This window comes from Macaca fascicularis, chromosome 6, assembly GCF_037993035.2.
Source record: "Macaca fascicularis isolate 582-1 chromosome 6, T2T-MFA8v1.1".
Taxonomy (NCBI): Eukaryota; Metazoa; Chordata; class Mammalia; order Primates; family Cercopithecidae; genus Macaca; species Macaca fascicularis.
Genome location: NC_088380.1, coordinates 184,363,412 through 184,385,122, shown reverse-complemented (window position 1 = coordinate 184,385,122; position 21,711 = coordinate 184,363,412). Strand labels below are relative to the sequence as shown.

Genomic DNA, 21,711 nt, shown 5'->3' with positions numbered 1-21,711 from the left:
GGTGGGTATGACGCACGTGCATCAGCCCAGGGGCTGGTACATGGCTGGCGTCCAGGTAAGGCAGGCCTGGGGCACACAGCTCCCACCCTACTCTAAGTCCACATTAGGCAGCCAGGCCACCTTAGGCTTGGAGGGGAGGACACCAAAGGGGCAGGCCTTACCAGCAGTCAGAAACAGAGCTACACCCCAGTGGGTACCCAAAGCTTCTTTCCTTAGGCCCATCCCCTTTAGGAAGTTGGGAAACACACTGGGTGAGCCCAAAGGCTACCAAAGCCTGGCTGTCTGGAGAGGCTAGCTCAGAGTCAGCCCTGGGGGCTCCTGGGCCTCGGAAGGGCACACCCTGCCTCCCTCCAGGCCCACCTCCAATCCCTTCCCGCTTCCAGCTGGGCCAGGGGAGCAGGAAGACCCCTGGAGCACCGGAAGCAAGAAAGAGGCAGGCAGGGGCGGCTAGCCAGGTTTGTGCTCGGACTGTATTCACACAGAGACACGTGGCAGCTTACATTGGACAAAATGAGTAATAAAAATTGGCTTTAAATATGGAAAAAACAAGGCCCTGTAATCCCATGCTACCCTAACACTGAGACCAGGATGGCCATCACAGTCTGGGAAGGGCCAGGACTGGGGCCTGGGGCACAGGCACAGGCACAGCCTTGCCCTATCCCCTTCACCCACACAGGTACACGCGCGCGCGCACACACCCCACAGGCGCACACAGGAAGGGGCGGATTATTGCTGGGCACGTGTCTATTGTTATGAGGGGAGTCTGGAATGTTTGAGGGTTGACCAGGGATGCCCCACCCCCTCCTAGGGGCTGGGCTCGGGTGTTTCTGAAAGAGGTGTCTCCAGGACAGGGCCCAGCATCAGGGACCAGGCCCTGGGAGCTGGAAGGCAGAGGCAAACCTATCATCTGGGCCGGCCGGGGCAGTGGGCTGACGGGTCTCACAGCCGGCCCAATCTCTGGACACTTTGGCACAGGCCTAGGGGATACAGAGGCCCCAGATCCATCTCTGACAAGCACTGAGAAGGGACAGCTTTGGGCCCCAGAGAGTAGCAGCCTGAGCCCAGGGCAGCGGAGGCAGGCACGAGTCTTACTCAGAGGCCGGGGGTGGCCAGCACAGTGCTGAAGGCTCAGGGGTGTGAGCACCCTCAGCCGTCCAAGCTGGGCCGGAGGAGCCTTGAGTTTGGCAGTGGCTCCTCTGCCAGCTCCCACTCTCCCAGCCAGGGCTGGCTGCCCCCAGGAGCCAAGGCAGGCACCAGGTCTGCGGCGGGAATTAAGAATGCTCTGGTCGCTATATACATTCGTACAAATACATAAATACAGAAAGCCCCGAGCTCCACAGAGAAGAGCTGAAGGGACGCACCTTTGTCCCAGGGACGGCCCAGGCCCTGCCAAACTCAGCCAGGCCAGGGGCTGAGGGGTGGAGGACACTGGGGACAGCTCCGTCTGTGTTCCCCAGGCCACGACTTGAGTGGACAATGGGGAAGACCACTGTGCAAAACTGTAAACGGCGCTCGGAGTAGCTGCTACCGCCAACTGCCGGTGGGGGCCTCGGACTGGGGGCTAGAGGCGGGTGGGGAGCTCTTCCTCGCTGTCGCTGCAGTTTCCACAGCAATCCTGGAGGGATGGGGAAGACACGGAGGGAGGGAGAGAGGCAGAGCAGGTGCTATTAACCACCAGGGACGTCACATGGGGCCGACCCTGCCAGGGTAGGCCAGGAGCTGCCTGGGGGGCACACTCTGGGGAGGGGCCTCTCCACGAGGAACCTGGAGCAGCAGCTCAGGCCACACGTGGGTGGGTGTCATTGCAGAGGCTGCTAGCAACAGACTGAAGTAAGGGGGCTGGGTAGATCCCAGCCCTCTCCCCTGGGGCTGGCAGAGACAGGGCATGGGGAGACAAGCTAAGCAAAGCTGGCAGCTCCAAGGGGCCAGGGTGCAGGGAATCGAAGCAGTGGGCAGGGGGAGTGGGGCGGGCACCAGACTTCTTTCTCCCACATCTTGCCTCTGCCATGGAAGGGCTGCCCGTGGCTCCCCGAGGCCAGGCAGCAAGGCCAACCCACGGGGAGCCCACACTGCTCACCTCTGGAAAGAGAAAAGAGGCCATGAGCCCAGCCAGGGGTGGGGGACAGGCGGGAATGAGGCCAGAGACCCTGGGCACCGCAACAGGGCTGGAGGATGCCCACTCCCAGTGCATGCGGGCACCGGCTCTGCCTCCCACCCGCCGTCCCCTGGAGCCAGGCTGGGGGCCCAGGTCGGCCGATGCTGGGGCTTACTTGGCGACTGAAGAGTCTCTGCAGCAGTCCCTTTTTAGGGGGTGCAGGTGGCTGGCCCCTCCAGTCCAGGTCTGGGGGGACTGAGCCATCCAGCCCAAAGACATTCAGCTCCTGGAAGCACTCGGTCTCCACCATCTGCTGAGGAGCAGGCAGCTGTGACATCTGTCCCCAGGGCAGCCTCCTGGAGCCCACCCCACCAGCAGGCCAGGCCCCCACCTCGTTCTGCCAGGGGATGGGCACACTGCCAGTGGCAAACTTCTGGTAGAAGTCCTGGTCGGTAGGCTCCAGCTCCACGCCCTTGACTGTAGAGAACTGTTCAATGTCCAGAACATCCTTGCAGTAAATGGCCTGGGGCTGGTGGGAGAGAGGCAGTGGTCAGATAGGAAACACACACAGACACGCACACGTGAAGGCAGCTCAGCCCTGATTCTGACTCGGGTCTTGGCCTGGTGCTGCTCTGACGCCAGCAGCTCTCTGATTTGGAGTCAGAAACCAGGTGCCCCACGCACTTCCTAAGCGGGGCAGGCCCTTCTCTCCGAAGCCTGGTTTTCCCCTCTGTGAACTGGGTACATTATTCCTCACTGCTCAATGGTTGTGAGGCTGTGTAAAGGCCAATGCCAGGCACCTCCTTCGCCTGCCACATCTTGCCTCTGCCATGGAAGGCTGCCCGTGGCTCCCCGAGGCCAGGCAGCAAAGCCAACCCATGGGGAGCCCACACTGCTTCCTGGGTATGCAGTTGGGGTGGGAAGTACAGGCTGAATCTCAGCCGGCCGCTCGGCTGGGCACCGCCACGCAGAGCCTGGAGATGGTGACTCCTTGGCTCCCTGCCCTGCGATGACCTGGGATTTGCTCCGTCTTCTCTCCCAGCCAATCAGAGGACTGGCAGTCTCCCACCGCTCCACCTCCCCAGACCCATGCTGGGAGCCCATCTCAGCTCCAGGAGGCCACCTTCTTTTTTATCTTAACATGGTTTTCTAAATCCTTCAAATAAGATGTCAATTAAAATATCATCGTCATGTAAAATGGTGCAGCGGCTTTGGAAAACAGTCTGGCAGTTCCCCAAAAAGTTAAACATCATTACCATATGACCTGGTAATTCTACTCCTAGGTATAGACCAAGAGAAATGGCAGCATCTGTCCACACAAAAACTTGTACATGAATGTTCACAGCAGCAATAACAGCCAAAAAGTGGGAACAATCCTAATGTCTACCAACTGACGAACAGGTAAGTAAAATGTGGTCCATCCATGCAATGGAATATTATTCAGCCTTAAAAAGGAATGAAGCACTGATCTATGCTACAACATGGATGAACCTCGAAGATATTACGCTAAGTGAAAGAAGCCAGGCACAGAGGATCACATACTGTGTGATTCCATAGCTATGACACGTCCAGAACAGGCAAACAGAGAGAGACAGAGAATAGACTGGTGATTGCCAGGAGCAGCTGGAGGGAAGAATGGAGAATGACTGCTAAGGGTATGGGTTTTTTTTTTTTTTTTGCAAAGTGGGGCAGGTAATGAAAACACTCAAAAATTTATTGTGGTGATGACTGCATAACTAAAAAGCCAATGAATTGCACTTTTTTTTTTAAGATGGAGTTTTGCTCTTGTTGCCCAGCCTGGAATGCAATGACATGATCTCAGCTCACCGCCACCTCTACCTCCTTGGTTCAAGCAATTCTCCTGCCTCAGCTTCCCAAGTAGGTGAGATTACCAGCATGCGCCACCACACCCGGCTAATTTTTGTATTTTTAATAGAGACGGGGGTTTCACCTTGTTGGCCAGCTGGTCTCGAACTCCTGACCTCAAGTGATCCATCCACCTTGGCCTCTCAAAGTGCTGGGATTACAGGCATGAGCCACCACACCCAGCCGAATTATACATTGTAAATGGGTGAATTGCATGGTATATAAATTATATAAATTAAACTCAAAAAAGCTGTTAAAAAAATCATCATCAAGCTTGCTTTTCATCTACTGCTTCTACAAAGTTAAACTCCAGGGCACTAATTTTATCTCCAACTTTGAATGGAAGATCCAGAGGCAGTGTGGTTATTTCAAGGTTAAATGAAATGATGAACACAGGAAACAGAACAGACTGAGTGATGAGTGGCAGTGCCAGCCTCAGGGGCGAGCTGGCGAAAGTCAGGTTGTCCTAGTTCAAGTGCCTCTGACAGGGCCCACCTTTGCTTTGGAAAACAGTCTGGCAGTTCCCCAAAAGGTTAAACATAGTTACCATATAACCCGGTAATTCTATTTCTAGGTATAGACCAAGAGGAATGGAGGCCAAAGCGAACAGCTTACCTGAGGTCAGGAGTTCGAGACCAGCCTGGCCAGCGGTTCCAGTGAGGCCCATGTGAGGCAGTCACTCAGGGCAGTAGCCCCCTCGCTGGCGCCCCCACTTCCACTCACACCCACTATGGCCCACTCCCCATACCTCACATTCCTGCCCAGGGTGCCCCACTGGTCCCGTCTTGCTGAGAACCTGCCTGCACTCCTCTGCCTGCACGGGCTCACTCAGCCACACAGGTGTCCTCGCAGCTGCTGCCCCTCACGGGGCTGGCCCCTGCCTCAGGACTGCAATGCCTGGCTGTTTCTTCTGCCTGGAATGCTCACACCCCAAATCTTGGCGTGGCTCTCCGCTTCACATATTTTACATTTCTGCACCACCATCACCTCCCCAGAGACCACCGTGTCTAAAAGTACTCCCCCCACCATCATTCTCTGCCATCTTCGTAGCTTTAGTTTTCTCTTTTTTTTTTTTTTTTTTTTTTTTTTTTTGAGACGGAGTCTTGCTCTGTCGCCCAGGCTGGGGTGCAGTGGCCGGATCTCAGCTCACTGCAAGCTCCGCCTCCCAGGCTTACGCCATTCTCCTACCTCAGCCTCCCGAGTAGCTGGGACTACAGGCGCCCGCCAACCCGCCCGGCTAGTTTTTTTTTTTTTGCATTTTTTTTTTTTAGTAGAGACGGGGTTTCACCGTGTTAGCGAGGATGGTCTCGATCTCCTGACCTTGTGATCCGCCCGTCTCGGCCTCCCAAAGTGCTGGGATTACAGGCTTGAGCCACCGCGCCCGGCCTCTTTTTTTTTTTCTATTTATTTATTTATTTTTTTGAGACAGAGTCTCGCTCTGTCACCCAGGCTGGAGTGCAGTGGCTCGATCTCCACTCACTGCAAGCTCCGCCTCCCGGGTTCTCGCCATTCTCCTGCCTCAGCCTCCCGTATAGCTGGGACTACAGGCGCCCGCCACTGCGCCCGGCTAATTTTTGTATTTTTAGTAGAGACGGGGTTTCACCATATTGGCCAGGATGGTCTCGATCTCTTGACCTCGTGATCCGCCCGTCTTGGCCTCCCAAAGTGCTGGGATTACAGGCATGAGCCACCGCGCCCGGCCTTTTTCTTTCTTTTTTTTTTTTTTTTGAGATTAAGTTTTGCTCTTGTTGCCCAGGCTGGAGTGCAGTGGTGCGATCTCAGCTCACCGCAACCTCCTCCTCTCGGGTTCAAGCGATTCTCCTGCCTCAGTATGCCGAGTAGCTGGGATTACAGGCATGCGCCACTACACCCAGCTAATTTTGTATTTTTAGTAGAGACGGGGTTTCACCATGTTGGTCAGGCCAGTCTTCGAACTCTCAACCTCAGGTGATCAGCCTGCCTCAGCCTCCCAAAGTGCTGGGATTACAGGCGTGAGCACCGCGCCCGGCCAGAGACGGGGTTTCACCATGGTCTCGATCTCCTGACCTCGTGATCCGCCCGCCTCGGCCTCCCAAAGTGCTGGGATTCCAGGCGTGAGCACCGCGCCCGGCTGCTTGCTTTAGTTTTCTTTATCACACTTAACATGACCTGGAATTCCTTCTGGCTTACTGGTTTATTTGGGTGTGTCTCCCACTAGAATATAAGGGCAGGACTGGCTCCAGTGGGCCTCATTATCTCCAGGGTCTGGCATAAATGGGCACTCAGCTATTTGCTGAATCAATAAACGTGTGTCAGCTATCAGCCAGGCCTGCCCTGCCCATCCTTCGGGCCTCTCCAGTGTTACTGGTGAACCGTTAATTACAGGACCCGGTCCTCACAGACAAGGGAAGGGGAAAGCACATGACCTCATCTTAGCCAGTCAGAACCGTCCCTGTGACTGTCACACAGAGAAGCCTAATTCATGGGGAGGGAAAGAGTCAACAGGTTGAAGGCAAGGCAAGAGCTGGAGAATCCTGGCACACAGCAGAAAACCCTGAAGCTGGCCCTACTTTGGGACTTTCTGGCCAAATGAACCAATACACTCCATGTTGAGCTTAAGTGAGTTTAGGCTGGTTTTCTTTTTTTTTTTTGAGACGGAGTCTCGCTCTGTCACCCAGGCTGGAGTGCAGTGGCTGGATCTCAGCTCACTGCAAGCTCCGCCTCCCGGGTTCCCGCCATTCTTCTGCCTCAGCCTCCCGAGTAGCTGGGACTACAGGAGCCGGCCACCTCGCCCGGCTAGTTTTTTGTATTTTTTTTTTAGTAGAGACGGGGTTTCACCGTGTTAGCCAGGATGGTCTCGATCTCCTGACCTCGTGATCCGCCCGTCTCGGCCTCCCAAAGTGCTGGGATTACAGGCTTGAGCCACCGCACCCAGCCTAGGCTGGTTTTCTGCCACCTGGCCTCTGACAGCTAGAGGACACTCTTGCCTGCTGAGTGCCTGGCCCACTGAGATGCTCAGTTAACAGGTGAGACTCTATAAGGGGAAGTGACCACCCACAGAAGGACGGCCAGCCCAACAGCCCCTCCCACTGCTGGCAACTGCACTGTGGTTTTCCTCTGGGGAACTGAGCTCCCCCATTGGTGCAAGGTCAGGTGGGCGTATGATCTGGGTGTGGCCAGTGAGGGACTATGAGCAATGAGAGGCAATGGACATCAGTCTTGGTACTTCTTTTCCCCCATGAGGATTTCTTTTGAAATTACTGGGCAAGGCCAGGCACAGTGGCTCACGCCTGTAATTCCAGCGCTTTGGGATGCCGAGGTGGGCAGATCACCTGAGGTCAGGATTTCAAGATTTCAAGACCAGCCTGGCCATTATGGTGAAACCTCGTCTCTACTAAAAATACAACAATTAGCTGGGCATGGTGGTGGGTGCCTGTAATCCCAGCTACTCAGGAGGCTGAGGCAGGAGAATCGCTTGAACCTGGGAGGCAGAGGTTGCAGTGAGCCAAGATCTCGCCACTGCACTCCAGCCTGGGGGACAGAGCAAGACCCTGTCTTGAAAAAGAAAAGAAAAGAAAAGAAAAAAAGAAAAAAGGAAAGAAAAGAAGAAAGAAAGGAAAAAAGAATGAAGGAGGAAAGGAGGGGAGGGGAGGGGAGGAGAGATGCTCTCTGTCCACTGTGGCGGCTGAGCTGCTGGGGCCCACTGCTGCCACACCCTGGGGAGAGCCACCTCAGTATGAAGACTACACATTCAACAGTACAGGGAGGGGAGGGAGAGAGTTCCTAGGACATTGTCAGAAGCCCCAAGCCCCATCCAGGCATGCCAAAAGCTGGAACTATCCTGGGGCTTTTCCTTTTTGTGAATTATCTTTATTTTTGTGGCTAAGCCACTAGATTGTTTTTTCTGCCGCTTGCAATGGAAGCATCCTGGCTGATACTACAAGAGCCCCTGAGCCCCAGCCCTGGCTGGGCCCCGCCCTCCTGCACTCACGTCAGGCTTGAAGGGCGGCTCCAGCATGCCGGCTCCCAGCCGCTTGAAGTTCAGCTTCTTAAAGAGGGGGTGCTCCTTCACCTCGCGTGCACTGCCGCCACGACACCCCAGGCGTTCGGCGGGGTCCTTGCAGAGGAGCTGTGGCAAGGCAGGGGTGAGGCAGCCGGGCAGGCGGGTGAGTGGGTGGGAGGGAGGGAGAGGTGCGTCCACCCCAGCCCTAGCTGGCCAGGCTTCCGTGAGCTGCCGTACCTGTGAGCAGAGGGAGCGGGCCTGCGGGGAAAAGCGCTCGGAATACTCCTCGGGGACCTCCTTCACCAGCCGCTCCACCTCCTCCCGCTTGATCTTCTTCTTCCTCTGCTGGAAGGGCGACTGGCCTGCGATCATTTCGTACAGGAGGCAGCCGAGCGCCCACCAGTCAGGGCTGAACGTGTACCGTTCATTCTTTACCACCTCCGGAGCTGGGTGGGTGGCATGGGAGTTAGGGCTGGGCAGGAGGCGGGCAGTGGACCCTCAGGCCCCAGGAACGCCAGCGCACGTTAGGTCTGGGATACACTCAAACCTGTTGGCCAGGCAGGTGCCGTCCCAGCTTGGGGGGGACCTCGACCAGTAGGAGAGCGCAGGCCCCATCAAGCGGGTGGGTACAGCCCTGCAGGAGGCCATGCCCAGGGTCCCTGGGTCTTCAGATTTTACACAAGGAGTCAGAAATCTGTATTTTGTATGTGAAACCATCTGGCTTACTAAAAACAATTTGACTTAAACACAAATGTAGGCCAAATTGGGCCCACGTGGCTACCAGTTTGCAACTTCTGGATTTAATAACAGTGAGAAGAAGGAAACTCCTATTTTCTGACTACCTCCTACCTTCCAGGGCAGCCCCGTGGGGAGTTTTCCCTGAACTCTCTCTTTTCATCTTCTAGGCAGCCCTGGGAGGCAGGTATGATGAGCGTTTTACAGTGGAGCAAAGTGAGGCTGGGAGCAGTGGAGTCTCTGGTTCAAGGCCACGCAACAGGCAAGAGGCGGCGCCTGCAGAGCCAGAACTCTGCCTCCTGTGTCTCTCAGTCTCCAAGTGGAATGTGGGGCCTCATCTTGGCCCCTCCACTGGCCTCCTTCACAGATGGGCACAGGCAGGGCAGGGACTGGGGCCACAGAAACAGATGGAGGGTCTCTCTCCTCCATCCCCCGGTGGCCACTTGCAGGCTGAGCCATAGCAGGGTTTAATAAGTATTTAGCGGCCAGGCGCGTTGGCTCAAGCCTGTAATCCCAGCACTTTGGGAGGCCGAGGCGGGCGGATCACGAGGTCAGGAGATCAAGACCATCCTGGCGAACACGGTGAAACCCCGTCTCTACTAAAAATACAAAAAAATTAGCCGGGCATGGTGGCGGGCGCCTGTCATCCCAGCTTCTCGGGAGGCTGAGGCAGGAGAATGGCGTGAACCTGGGAGGCGACGGAGCTTGCAGTGAGCGGAGATCGCGCCACTGCACTTCAGCCTGGGCGACTGAGCAAGACTCCGTCTCAAAAAAAAAAGTATTGAGCAAATGAATGACATGGTTTCCAACTGTGTGCGGCCCTGGCTGAGTCTCGGTCTCCTAAGCTCTAGAAGAGGAGCATTGGTATGAGCCCTTTCTGCTGAGGCCCCTTTTGAGAGAAGACTCCCTGACAGAAGTGGGTGTGGCTGGATGGCTGCATAGTGAGGGAACCCAGGAGGCTAGTGCGCCGGGCAGAGAAGACTCACCCATGTAGCCCACGGTGCCCACACGGCCTTTGATGGTCTGGCCCTCGGGCACGTGCACAGCCAGCCCCAGGTCAGAGATGCGGATGTGGCCTGAATGTGGGTGGAGAAACAGGTAGACCCGTTAACAGGCCAGGCCTCTGCATCTCACCCCACCCTGACCCACCCCAGGCACCCCCACACACCATGGTCATCCAGCAAGATGTTCTCTGGCTTCAGGTCCCTGTGCAGAAAGAAGAACAGGGTCAGATGCTGCTCAGTCTGCCAGGGAGCCAGACGGGGTCAGCCCCTCCTAGCTCACTTGCCTCCTGGGGCCAGGTGTGGAGCAAGGTGCAAGACTCATTTGCTGCCAGGGCGACAGACAGCCCTGCTCTCCCTGGCAACAGCCTGGATTCAAGGGAGCAGAAGAAGGATTTATAGAGCTAGGACTCCCAGGACTCTCTAGGCGAGTGGAAGGCAGCTCCACCTGCAAGAGGCCTCCCCAGTGGCCTTGCTCACCCCTTGATGACTGACTCCGCCTTTCCTCTCCATCAAATGGGACTACTCATCTGTCCCCTGACTAGGCTGCTGTGAGGCTCACAGGAAGTCAGCAACTATCAGAGCCAGGGCGCTCTCTTACCCAGCCCCGTGTGCCAGGCACTCTGTGCTTAACTCACTGGGCTCCTCCAACAACCTGGGAAGTAGGAATTACAGTCTATGCTTCCTAGAAAAGGAAGCAGTGTTGGGAGCAGGGAGCTGACTGGCCCAAGGTCACACGGTGGGGGGTGGAGGGGTGACAAAGTCAGGATTCCCCTGTGGGTCCACCAGAGCCCAAAGCCTAGGTCTGGGCCACTCAAGTTGGCCTGGCATGTGAGTTAAGCCAGTGCCACAGCCCCCACACCAATGTCCTTCTGTAGTCTGGCCTGATCAGCAGCCTTGGCCACCTCCGTCCAGGCCCAGCTGCAGTTGCTGGCAGGGAAGGACTAAGCCCCTGGGGTGGCCGAGCCGTCCCAACCTGTACACAATGCGCTCCCGGTGCAGGTCCTCCAGGCCACAGCAGATCTCGGCGGCGTAGAAGACGGCCCGTGCTTCGGGGAAGCCAGCCTGGCCCATGTGGTAGATGTGGAACTTGAGGTCGCCCCCGTTCATCAGTGTCAGCACCAGGCACAGCGCGTCCTTGGTCTCATAGGCGTAGGCCAAGCTCACCTGTGGCCGAGGGGACCCGAGCCCTCAGGCAGGAGCTGCGGGGCGCTTGGCGGCAGGGCTGCCCAAAAAAGCCTTCTCGGTGCCACTCCTTGGGCCCAGCCTGCTCCCCAAGCCTGGCGTCAACACCCCAAACCCGCCCTTCCCGGCATCCCGTGCGGGAGGGTGGGGCCTGGGGGGTAGGGAGGGCCAGTGCGCCAGCATGGCCAAGGGGAAGGGGGAGTCTCCTTCTGTACTTACTACAAACCTACTGTTCACTTTCTCCAGGATCTGCTTCTCGTTCAGCGCCATGGCCTCCCCTTTCCGCTTCTTGATCCGCTTTTTCTCTAGCTTCTTGCAGGCGTACATCTTACCGGTGGCCCGCACCTGGCAGGCACACACCTGTGGCCAGGCAGAGAGGGGCGAATGGAGGCCAGCTGTGCCCTTGCTGGGCATCCAGGGGGTGGTCCAGGGCCCAACACACCCACCCTTTTCACTCTTCCAGGGCCACTGGCCTGGCCACTCACCTCCCCAAAGCCGCCTTTGCCCAGGACACGGTACTGCCTGAAGGTGTTTTTGGTCACTGGCTGCCTGTGGCAAGGGGTGGGGAAGCGAACGCTGGCTGAGCAGGAGAGCCCAAGGCCTGGGAAGAACCCCAGCAACCTGGCCTGTCCCAGTCCAGCCTTCAGGGAGCTCACCTTTCCAGCCACTTCCACTGCAGGAAACGGTTGAAGTAGATGCTGTCGAGGTAGTCGGCAAAAGGGGCCACGCTCAGGTACTCATGGGTCAGCCTAGTGAGGGAAGGCAGGCCCAGCTCACCCGCCAGCCCCTGACATTGCAGGCTGTTGGCTCGATGGGCCAGGCCTCCCATTCTGCACACGCTTAGCCCACAGGTATCATCGTCGGCCAGTCCTCCTGCTAACCTCCGAGTGGGGAGACACATAGCCTGTGCTGAAGCTGTGGGTGCTACTGAGGGGAGGCAGCCTGCTCAGGTCACACAGCAGGGGCAAGGCCAGGGCTGGGCAGCTGAGCTCCCTCACCAGCCACTGAGCTGTTCACAGTCTTTCTGACCCCCAGAAGCTCCCTCCTCTGGGCACAATTCCAGGCTTGTGGGCAGGGACAGACTTACCGGGTGAGTTCCTGGAAAAGGTCTTTGCAGGGCCCCTGCTCCAGCCGCTGGGTGCAGTTCGTCACCAGCTGCCGGGGGACCTCTGGGATGAGGTCAGGACCCTGGGAACAAGCCCCAGACAGGTCAGTGCAGGGGCTCCCTTGGACGGCTACCCACTCCCAGGGGAGAGGGGTCAGGCATCTCGGGCTGGTGCCATGGGAGGCTGCAGGCCGGGGGTGTGCCAGCCAGCCTGGTTGCTGAACTCCTTCCTGCTGCCCACCCGTGAGGCAGAGCGCAGAAGAGCCACTGGGAGGCCGCCTGGCCCAAGCCCAGCCCATACCCTGGGCCGCATGCCCGCCGTGCTGCCTGGAGCAGCTCCAGGGCACTCTCTGCCCAGGCTGTGTGTTATGCAGTCTGTGTGAAGAAACCACCCTCAGAGGCCTGACACTGTGGTCACTCCTCTCCCTGACAATGGGCTCTGGCGGATCCTGTCATCTCTCCATCACTGCTCACCCACCGTGTGGCTCAGAAAATTCTGCATTAGCTGCCGCCCACATGCCTTTCGCTTCTCATCCGGGGTCACTTCATACTCAGCCTGCAGGGTGGAAAGCAAAGAAGCTGGAGGTCTGGACAGAGCAAGCAGCAGGTGTGGGGAGGAGGGGCACATGGGGCTGGGACCTCGGCCACCCGCAGGGCTGGGCAGGGCTGGGCAGGGCTGGGCTGCACTCACCACCCCATCCAGGAAGGCGATGCAGCGGCTCAGCTCCGGCCTCGTGGCACAGAACTCTCGGAACAGCAGGCGCCCAATGGGCTGCCGCTCGCACAGGCTGTGATAGTCACGCTCTGTGGGCAGTGATGGAAGCTGCTGGGTCCACAGCCCCAGAGCACATGGGTGGGGCATTCCTGCCCACACCACCAGGCCCTGGGCCCCCACAACAGCTTCCAGCTCTGCAGTGTGGCAGCCACAGTCTTCTTCGGAACCCTCACCACAACCCTAAGTTGGGCACAGCTGTTTTGGGGCTGTGAGGCCCAGAGAGGCTAACTGACTAGCTCAATGTCACACAGCCAGGAGTCTGGCTCCAGAGACCAGGACTCCACCCACCTCCCTGCATCGTCTCCTGATTTACACGACTTGTGTATGTCACAGTACTGGGGTTGGGTGCGGTCCGTGAGGTTCCGGCCCAGCCCAGCCCTAGCCAGGCCCACACCTGCTGCCTGCCTGGCGAAAGTGCGAGAGGAAGCTGTGGCTTCCGGCACGCTCTCAGCTGGGCCTCCTTCCCAGGAGGTGGGAGCAGCCCGGGTGTGCTCTGCCCACGTGCAGGCCACCGGGGGCCTCAGCAACCGTGGGTGCTGCTCAGACCTGGGGCCTTGGCCAAGATTGGCAGGAACTGGGGTCCCGAGCCCTTCTGTCCCCTCCCAGGAGTAACCCTGTCACACTGCCTAGGCTGAGGGCTTCTGGTCAAGGCTTTGCTAGTCACCCCTCTGGGCTGGGCCTGGGAGGCTAAGCCCCAGTGTGGAGCTCCCAAGGCAGTCAGTCTGTGGGCTGGCCCAGCGGCCACTCCCTCTCTCTTGTGGGCCCTGCTAACCCTAGCTGGCTCTCCTTTTCAAAGTGGTATCAACTGCCCCAATCTGCCCCTGCCCTATTCCTGACACCCGCTTCACCTACCCCCAGCGTGACCCTGTTTGCTGTCTGCTCTCCACCCATCCCAAGCCCGGGAACTGAAACTGGGCTGAATGGTGCAGTCCTCATCCTCCTGCTCACTGGATCCCCCAAGCCTGTCCCTCTGCCCCAGGGCAAGGTCTCAGGGGAGGCTCCCCCTGCCCCGGCAGGGGCCCCTGTGTTGGCACCCGCAGGCCCTGCCCAGGCCTCACCGAGGCTGAGTCGCAGCTCTTCGCATTGGCTGATGTGCGGGAACTGCAGCATCTGCCGCCATTTCTTGCTTTTGCCTTTGCGATTTCCACCGCCACCTGTGGGAGCAAGCGGACACTGGGTCTCAGGTCTCAGTGCAGTCCAGGGCCTCTAGGGCTCAGCCAAGGCAGAGCCAAGGCAGAGCGGCACCTCAGGCCTTCCCTCTGCACGCTCCAGCACGCCCTTGCTGCGTTCCAGGACACACGTGGTTCTCCTGCTTCAGGCTCCTGCGCTGGGAGAGCCAAGAGAGGCAGTGAGGTCGCTGGGGGAGGACGGTGTTCCAAGAAGCTCCAACAATGGGTCCAACCTCAGCTGCTTCCCACCAGGTAGGAGTTCCCTCAGTGAAGAAAGGGGAGAAGGACATCGCAGTGGTGGGAACTGCAGAAGGCCCAGGAGGGAGAGATTCTAGGCCAGTGGGGCAGGCCTGAGAGATGCACAGGGCAGCCTGGAGACAAGGAGGCTCCCAGGCCTCTATCACCAGGCCCCACATCAGAGCTATCAAATGCTCAAACAAGGCAGGGGCAAGGGGGCTGGCACCCAGGACTCCCCATCCCCTGCACACTGGGGCTTCCCCGGTCCCCTGCCTGCCTTGCTTGACCTCGCAGACACCCCACCTGCAGCGGCTGAGGTCACGGCAGCAGTGGGATTGCCTGCAGAGCCCAACAGGTGTGGGAAACATGGGCCAGATGTGAGATGACCAGGAACAGCAAAGGCCCCTGTGACAGAGGCAGCTGCAGGACAACACCAGCTGATTGCTTGATTGCTGCTAGGAGGGTTTCTGGCTCAGTGAGGCCAGCTCTTCTGATTTTTCAAAAGCAGCTAGAAATTCAGACTCTCACATAAAATATTGGCCCTCATTTTATAAAAAAGAAAAAAAAAATTCACTGCAACCACATAAATAAAATGTGTCAGGGAGCTAGCTAAACGTGTGTGGCCTGTGGGCCACCAGGCTGAGGCGGGTGGAAGGGGCCTGAGCCTCCCAGAGCTGGGTCTGAATCTCTGATTCACACCATAGGCCCATCACTTGCTATCTGTGAACCTCAGCTTCTCCGCGTGTGTTATGTGGTGCATGGGAGACGCTGTCCACATTAAGTAGGGCTGAGTCAAGAGGTGAGCCCCAACTCCAACAACTCCATGGCAACCTTAGACAACCATTTTCTCATGCTGGGCCTCAGTTTCCCATCTGGTTTTTCAGTCCTGTATCCATCTGGCCTGGGTGAGGGCAGGTGGTGCAAGGGCAGAAGTTGCCTTCTAGGGTGGGGGCAAGGCGAGGTCCCTGGATGGCTCCCTGACCTAAGCTGCCTGGAGGAGGAACTACTGCAGAGGCCCATTGAGAAACTTGCTAGAGGCCTCCTGCGAGCATGCCCTGCAGTCATTGCTTCACTGTGAGTGAGCAACAGACCCCCACCCCTCAACCCAGGGCAAGGCCTTCCCAGAAGGGGAACTCCTCCCCCACACCCACAGGTCCCTCACCCAACCCTCCATCCGCCAGCCTCCCACCCTCAGTTACTTCCTCCTCCCCCCTCCCAGCCACATCAAGGCAGCAGCAGAGTCACATGCAAATATCCTGTCCTGGGCTTCCCAGTCAGTGGGGCTCCTCCCCACCCTCCCCATCCCCTTTCAGTGTCCCTGGGCCCCCTCCCCATGCCTCTGAGTGCCTGGGAAGAGAAGGGGTACTGAGGGAGGTCTCAAGCCCCAGCGTTGTCCCACTCCATCCTCACAGCAGCTCTGCCAGAGCAGGCCCAATTTCCTATGAAAACTGAGGTTCCGAGGTGAGGAATCGATTCACCCAAGATGACTAAGCCTAGAGGTGACAGGATTGGTACCCAGCTCCCTATGGCCACAACCCAAGCTCCCTTCCCACCCCAAACATGGCTGGCATCTATTAGGTGCCAACTGTATATACACTCCAAGGGTTCCCAAACCCCACTTGGGGTCTCAGATCACTCAGGAAGCCGTCAAAGGTCCCAGCCCCAAGCTCATGGAAAGCCGGTTCATGAGTTGGTTCTGATGCAGCCCACCCAGGCGCCTGGGCTCAGGACTCAGTGACAGTCAGGGTTTCCTTTAGTCTTTATATCCCACCCCTAACCGTTCCACAAAAAGGGGTACTGAAGTTGAGAGAGAAGAGACATGTTTAAAGCCATGAAGGTCGGCCAGGCGCGGTGGCTCATGCCTATAACCCCAGCAATTTGGGAGGCCAGAGGCAGGTGGATCACTTGAGGTCAGGAGTTCAAGACCAGCCTGGCCAACATGGTGAAACCCGTCTCTACTATAAATACAAAAATTAGCTGGGTGTGGTGGTGTGCACCTGTAGTCCCAGCTACTTGGGAGGCTGAGGGAGGAGGGTCACTTGAACCCAGGAGGCGGAGATTGCAGTTAGCCCTGCACTCCAGCCTGGGTGACAGAGTGAGACTCCATCTCAAATAAAAGTCATGCAGGTGGGAGGGGCAGAGCCAGGTTGTGGTAAGAGTTCTCAAGTGGAGGTACCAGTCCCCAGTCTGGCCACACCACCCTGTGCCTTGCCCATGGCCTGACAAAGCTTCTCCAAACGTACCCACACTCTCGGGCCAGGCAGTGCCATCAGCAGGCCTGAGGCCTTAACTGGTTACAGCTCTAGGGAAGAAGTCCTGTTTCAGGCCTCCCCACCCCTCCTCCCTGGCTCGTTGGATGACAAGGCAGAACAGAATCGGCAGATGCCCCCAGAGGCTGGGAGGAAGGCCTAGCCCATGGGCTCGATAAGGGACAGGGGATAAGACAGGCTCCCCAGGCACTGAGGACCCAGCCTGCCATGCCATTTCTGAGCTGCACCTCGCCAGGGCACTGGGTGGGCATGGGGTGCCAGGTGTGGCACCCAGCTGGAGGTTCCTCTGGGCTTCCTATAGACTGTGCCGGTCAGCCTGTGTCTTAGGCCTGAGTCAATCACAATATTGCTGTGTGACTGATGCTAATCCCTGGTTTGAGCCTCAGCTTCTCACGTGTAAAATGGGGCAGAAAGGTGAAGCAGATGACTTTTAAGCCTGGAAGCCCAGTAAAGGAAAAACTGTCATGGTCTCCCTCCTTGCCCTGGAGTTCCAAAAAGAAGAGTCTTGTTTACTGCTGCTTCCCCAGCACCCTGGACAAGGTAGGGCAGAGTGGGTGGTCAGTGATCATGTTACTGAGGTGGGGTGTGGCAGGTGGGGGCAGACTGACCACAGGGCAGTGAGGACCCGGTCTGGTCCTTGTGTTTCTCCCAGGACCTGCACAGAGCAAGTGTCTGATAACATCTGGGGTGGGAGCCACGAGGAGCTACACACACACTCGGTCCACCAGACTGGTTTCCCCAGTCAGGCCTTTGAACTTACAATACTGACAACGCAGCCTGCTCTGCTCCCACTTCTTTCTGTGTCCGCTAGGCCCACTAGACCATGGGCTCCCTGAGGGCAAATATCCATTCACCTCTGCCCTCAGTGTCCTGAGGCACAGAGCAAGTAGCAGTCCTATAGGTAGCATTTGTGACCAGGAGTTTCCCCAAGTCAGGTGGGCTGTGCTAGGCAGAGGGTCCGCTCATTCATTCTCCAGCCTTTACCTAACACCAACTTTCTGCGGGATTAGGCTAGGTGCTGGGGTCTGGGCCCATGGCACGTGGGGCATCTTTACACCTCTCACCTGGAGAGGACTCAGAGAGGCTCTCCTGGGGCTCCGGTCCCACCCTTCCCTCTTCGTCTCTCCTTCTTTCACTCCTTCACCCCCACCCGCCGTGAGGGCGGCGGCCTGACCCCCGCCCCTTCCTGGGCCCCGAATCCCGGGGGCAGGTGCTGAGGAGGAAGACGACGGGCCGGAAAGGCTCGTGTCTGGGCGGGGTGTAGGGCGCAGGGCCCGCGGGCCTAGGGGATTCGACGGCTGGGTAGCCCCGCGGAGCTCAGACGCCGCGCACTCGCGCTCCATGCACCCGGGCCCGGCCGCCCGCCCGGCCGCCTCACCTTCGCGGGCCTTGAGTAGCACCGTGTTCGCTACGATGTTCTCGAGCTCCATGGGCTGTGGCGCCGCCTGGCGCGCCGGGCCGCACCGCCGGCCGGGATCGCGCGCGAGTGCCGAGGCCGGATGGGATCGGCGCGGCTCGGCTCGGCTCGCAGTGACCGCGCCGCGGCCTCCCCGGCCTCCCCGGCCGCCGCAGCCAGCCGCGCACTCTCCGCCCCCTCCCGGGGGCCACCCCGGCGCTGGCCCGCCCCGCCCCGCCCTCTGTTTACCTTACAAGACCAATCACCGGGCAGAAGCTCCCCGCGCCGTCTTCCCATTAGTCTTCCTCTTCCTCTTTCCCCCGCCCCCCGAGCTGGGGACTCGCTCAAAGGAGTATGGGGGCGGGATCAAGCACGTCACCTCTTCCTGGTTGGTCTGAGGGCGGGGTTCAGCCCCTAGGTTCGAATTTCTAGGCTTTCGTAGGATACCAAACTGCCAATTAGGGCCGAGCCCTCAGCCGGGACAACGGAGGTGGGTACTCTGGGGCACGCCCAGGAGGCCGAATGTGTGATTGGGTGAAGAAGACGTCCGTCATCTTAAGTACTGCACTTTGATTGGGCCATCGCCTGAAGGTGTGGCCCGGCAGCCTTTAGCTCGCAGATGGCTTTTCTAGGGTTTTGTTGGGGATGCGCTCAGTATCCTGGGCCTCCTGCGGGCTGGCAGGGAATTTGTTTGGTCCACTTGTGTGGCCTTATTCCCTTGGGTCGGTCCCAACCAGGAGGGCGCACATCGAAAGAGGGAGCGACAGGGAGGAGGCTGCGGCCTCCGCAGCCGTTCCCCGACCTCTTGCCCGGTCGCCGCAGGCGCCCCGCCCAGCCCCCGCAGCCGGATGTTGTGATTTCTCTCCACCCACTCGGCCTAGTCTTCCCTTGGCCTCTGCTGCCTTATAAGGCAGCACTACCACCCCTAGACATTGGGATGAGTTCACACCCGTTATACAGGTGGGGAGCTGAGGCGCCGGACGTCAAGTGGCTGACTCCAGCCCGAACACTACGGAGAAAACAAGGCTGAAATCTTACAACTAATCAACACCTTGTAGCTTAACACCCCACTTCCTCCACCCCCCACTTCACGCAGCAGGAAACGGGCTTGCCCAAATTCCGCTAGTAAGGCAGAGCCAGATCCATCTAGGCTTCTCTAGTCCCTCTTCATTCATTCATCCGAAAACACTTACTGAGCAACACCTCTGTGCCAGGCACCAAGCCAGGTGCTGGAGAATACAGTGGTGGCAGCAAGATAGCCAGGCTCCCTGCTTACTTGCTAGAAGTGGAGGGAGCAAGTGAGGGCCGGGTGAGATAGAGGTAATCATTCTGTAAATAACAAATAGATAGTTTCAGAGAGTGACAACTGCTCTTGGGACGTTAAGACAAGATAGAGTGTGTGACACTCTCAGTGTGTGACATTGGAGCGGATCCAGTAGAAGCAACAGCAAACGCAGAGGCTCTAAGCCAGACTAAGTGGTGTTTCAGGGAATAGGAGAAGGCGTCTGCAGCTTCTGGGCCCAGTGGTCTGAGATGAGACAGAAGGAGCAAAGGCACTAGCTAGGTCATGGAAGACCGTGAACACGTCCAGGAGGTTGAAATGTTTTTGCTAAGTGAAATGTGAAACATTTGAAAGAATGATTTATATTTTAAAAATATCACTCTGGTGGATTCCTAGGGGGCCAAGAGTGGAAGCAGAGCAGTCAGGAGGTTACAGAATTCCAGGACAGCGATGGCGGTGGCCTGGACTAACAAGGTAGCAGTAGAGATGGAGAAAAGTGGATGGATCTAGGATCTAGGGAATTAAGATAAGTACCTTAAAAGAGGGAAACCCTCCTGGCTAACGCAGTGAAACCCTGTCTCTACTAAAAACACAAAAATTAGCCAGGCGTGGTGGCCGGCGCCTGTAGTCCCAGCTACTTGGGAGGCTGAGGCAGGAGAATGGTGTGAACCTGGGAGGCGGAGCTTGCAGGGAGATGAGATCGCTCCAGCCTGGGCGACAGAGCAAGACTCTGTCAAAAAAAAAAAAGAGGGAAATCCAGGGGCCAGTGGAACATAGGGCAGTTGCCTCACTTAGTGAAGGCTGTTGTGTCCAAGTGAAATCTGAAGATTCAGTGAAAATGGGCGGGTTACTGGAGTAGGGAGGGAAAGAGCCTTCTGGACAGAGGGGTATCACATGTTCAAAGTTCTGAAGAGGAAGTCAGGAAGGGCTCCTGTGTTCAGCACCTAAGGGCAGAGCATCCAGCTAGAGTTTAAAGGTACACGATGGGGTGGACATGGGGGGCAAGAAATGAGGCTGAAGTCTCAGGAGGGGCCTGGATCAGGGAGGGCCTTGAGAGCCAACTAAGGAATTTTGGACTTCATCTTGAAGGTGGTAGGGAGCTGTCAAGGAGGTTTTGAGCACGGTGATCAGATTTGCTTTCATAGAGAGCTCTGGGCTGCACTGTGAAGGATAAGCTGAGGGGAGGGGGCTGGCTTGTTGTTTTAGTTCCCAACATCTGAAGCCCTTCCCATTTGAGAAGAATCCTATGAGATGTGGAGGCAGACCCTGCCTTCAACTAAGGAAATCAAAGAAGGGAGGTAGAATTTTTTTCCCAGGTGTCTGGTAGCTGGAGCACAATTCCGATGTTTCCAACCAGGTCTTTGAATCTAGAGCAAGTGAGCAGCGCAAGACATGGAATTCATTGTGGAGGCCGTGGAGGTTGGGGGAGGGAAGGAAGGCAGTCAAGCTAGGCCCTTCCTGGGGGAGGGGGATTCGGCAAGCCCCCCAGGCTGTCCTGTCCATTCCTCGTCTGTTTAGTTACCCAGAATTGGCTTCCTTGTCTGCAGGCCAAGTATCCTAAGACAGGTGAGAGACCTTTTAGAAGGAACGTTTAGAGAGAGGAATGATGGTGCCCTATGCTGGGGCAGTGGCCATGACATGCAGACAGGTGGACAGATGGAGACCTGGCATGTAGCTGGCATGACAGGACATGGCAATAGATAAGAGGTGAAGAGAAGATGTCACTCAGGAAATTTGGTTCCAGCTCTTCAAGCCATTTTCTACCTGCAGCCAAAGTCATATTTTCAAAAGGGAAAATTGGCTAAGCATGGTGGCTCATGCCTGTAATCCCAGAACTTTGGGAGGTCAAGGCAGGCTGATCACCTGAGCTCAGGAGTTCGAGACCATCCTGGCCAACATGGTGAAACCCCATATCTACTAAAATAAAAAAAAAAATTAGCCAGGCATAGTGGTGCGCGCCTATAGTCCCAGCTACTCAGGAGACTGAGGCATGAGAATCGCTTAAGCCCTGTAGGTGGAGGAGTTTGCAGTGAGCCAAGATCACGCCAGTGCATTCCAGCTTGGGCAACAGAGGGAGACTCCATCTCAAAAATAAATAAATAAATAAATAAAAGGGAAAATCTGCCACCAACCATCTGAGATGTGCGTGTCTAGGAATTTATCTTACAAATATCATTGCGCTTAGTCTGGTGCTATTCACTGCAGCATTGTCCAAAAAGATGCATTTTTTTTTTTTTTTGAGACAGAGTCTCATAAAAAACACAAAAATTAGCCAGGAATGCTGGCCTGAGCCTGGAATCCTAGCTATTCGGGAGGCTGAGGCAGGAGAATCGGTTGAACCCAGGAGGTAGAGGTTGCAGTGAGCCGAGATCGTGCACTCCCGCCTGGGTGACAGAGTAAGACTCTGTCTCAAAAACTAAAGAAGAGTCTGGATAAATTAGGTTCTGCTGCAGTAACAATCAATCAATAAGTAACCTAAAACAACAAGGCCGGGCGCGGTGGCTCAAGCCTGTAATCCCAGCACTTTGGGAGGCCGAGACGGGTGGATCACGAGGTCAGGAGATCGAGACCATCCTGGCTAACACGGTGAAACCCCGTCTCTACTAAAAAATA

General features: G+C 57.1%; 1 protein-coding gene across 9 annotated transcripts; it reads right to left on the bottom strand.

The window, feature by feature from the left end:
* Positions 1–452: 452 nt before the first annotated feature.
* GRK6 (G protein-coupled receptor kinase 6) lies at positions 453–18,138 on the bottom strand. 9 transcript variants are annotated; one of them, XM_073994847.1, is made up of 16 exons: positions 18,066–18,138; positions 13,803–13,898; positions 12,661–12,773; positions 12,448–12,525; positions 11,952–12,052; positions 11,521–11,613; positions 11,350–11,413; positions 11,084–11,224; positions 10,656–10,846; positions 9,847–9,884; positions 9,665–9,754; positions 8,181–8,389; positions 7,932–8,069; positions 2,487–2,624; positions 2,271–2,405; positions 453–1,615 (listed from the first exon to the last, which is right to left on the bottom strand). In XM_073994847.1, the coding sequence occupies exons 2-16, from the start codon at positions 13,852–13,854 to the stop codon at positions 1,562–1,564; spliced, it is 1,635 nt and encodes a 544-aa protein (XP_073850948.1). In that variant the 5' UTR covers positions 13,855–13,898; positions 18,066–18,138; the 3' UTR covers positions 453–1,561. The 9 variants fall into 9 exon arrangements, with proteins under 9 accessions (XP_073850948.1, XP_015307797.1, XP_005558708.1 ...); XM_015452311.4 differs by lacking the exon at positions 18,066–18,138 and adding an exon at positions 17,799–18,009 and having other exon boundaries at positions 453–2,079; XM_005558651.4 differs by lacking the exon at positions 18,066–18,138 and adding an exon at positions 17,799–18,009.
* Between the last annotated feature and the right edge of the window lie 3,573 nt (positions 18,139–21,711).

Coding starts and splice junctions, on each gene's coding strand:
- GRK6 (XM_005558651.4), bottom strand. CDS start 17,850: ATGGAGCTCGAGAACATCGTAGCGAACACGGTGCTACTCAAGGCCCGC. Junction 12,774..13,802: donor AGAGCTGCGACTCAGCCTCG/GTGAGGCCTGGG, acceptor CACTGCCCACAG/AGCGTGACTATCACAGCCTG. Junction 12,053..12,447: donor AGAATTTTCTGAGCCACACG/GTGGGTGAGCAG, acceptor GCTTGTTCCCAG/GGTCCTGACCTCATCCCAGA.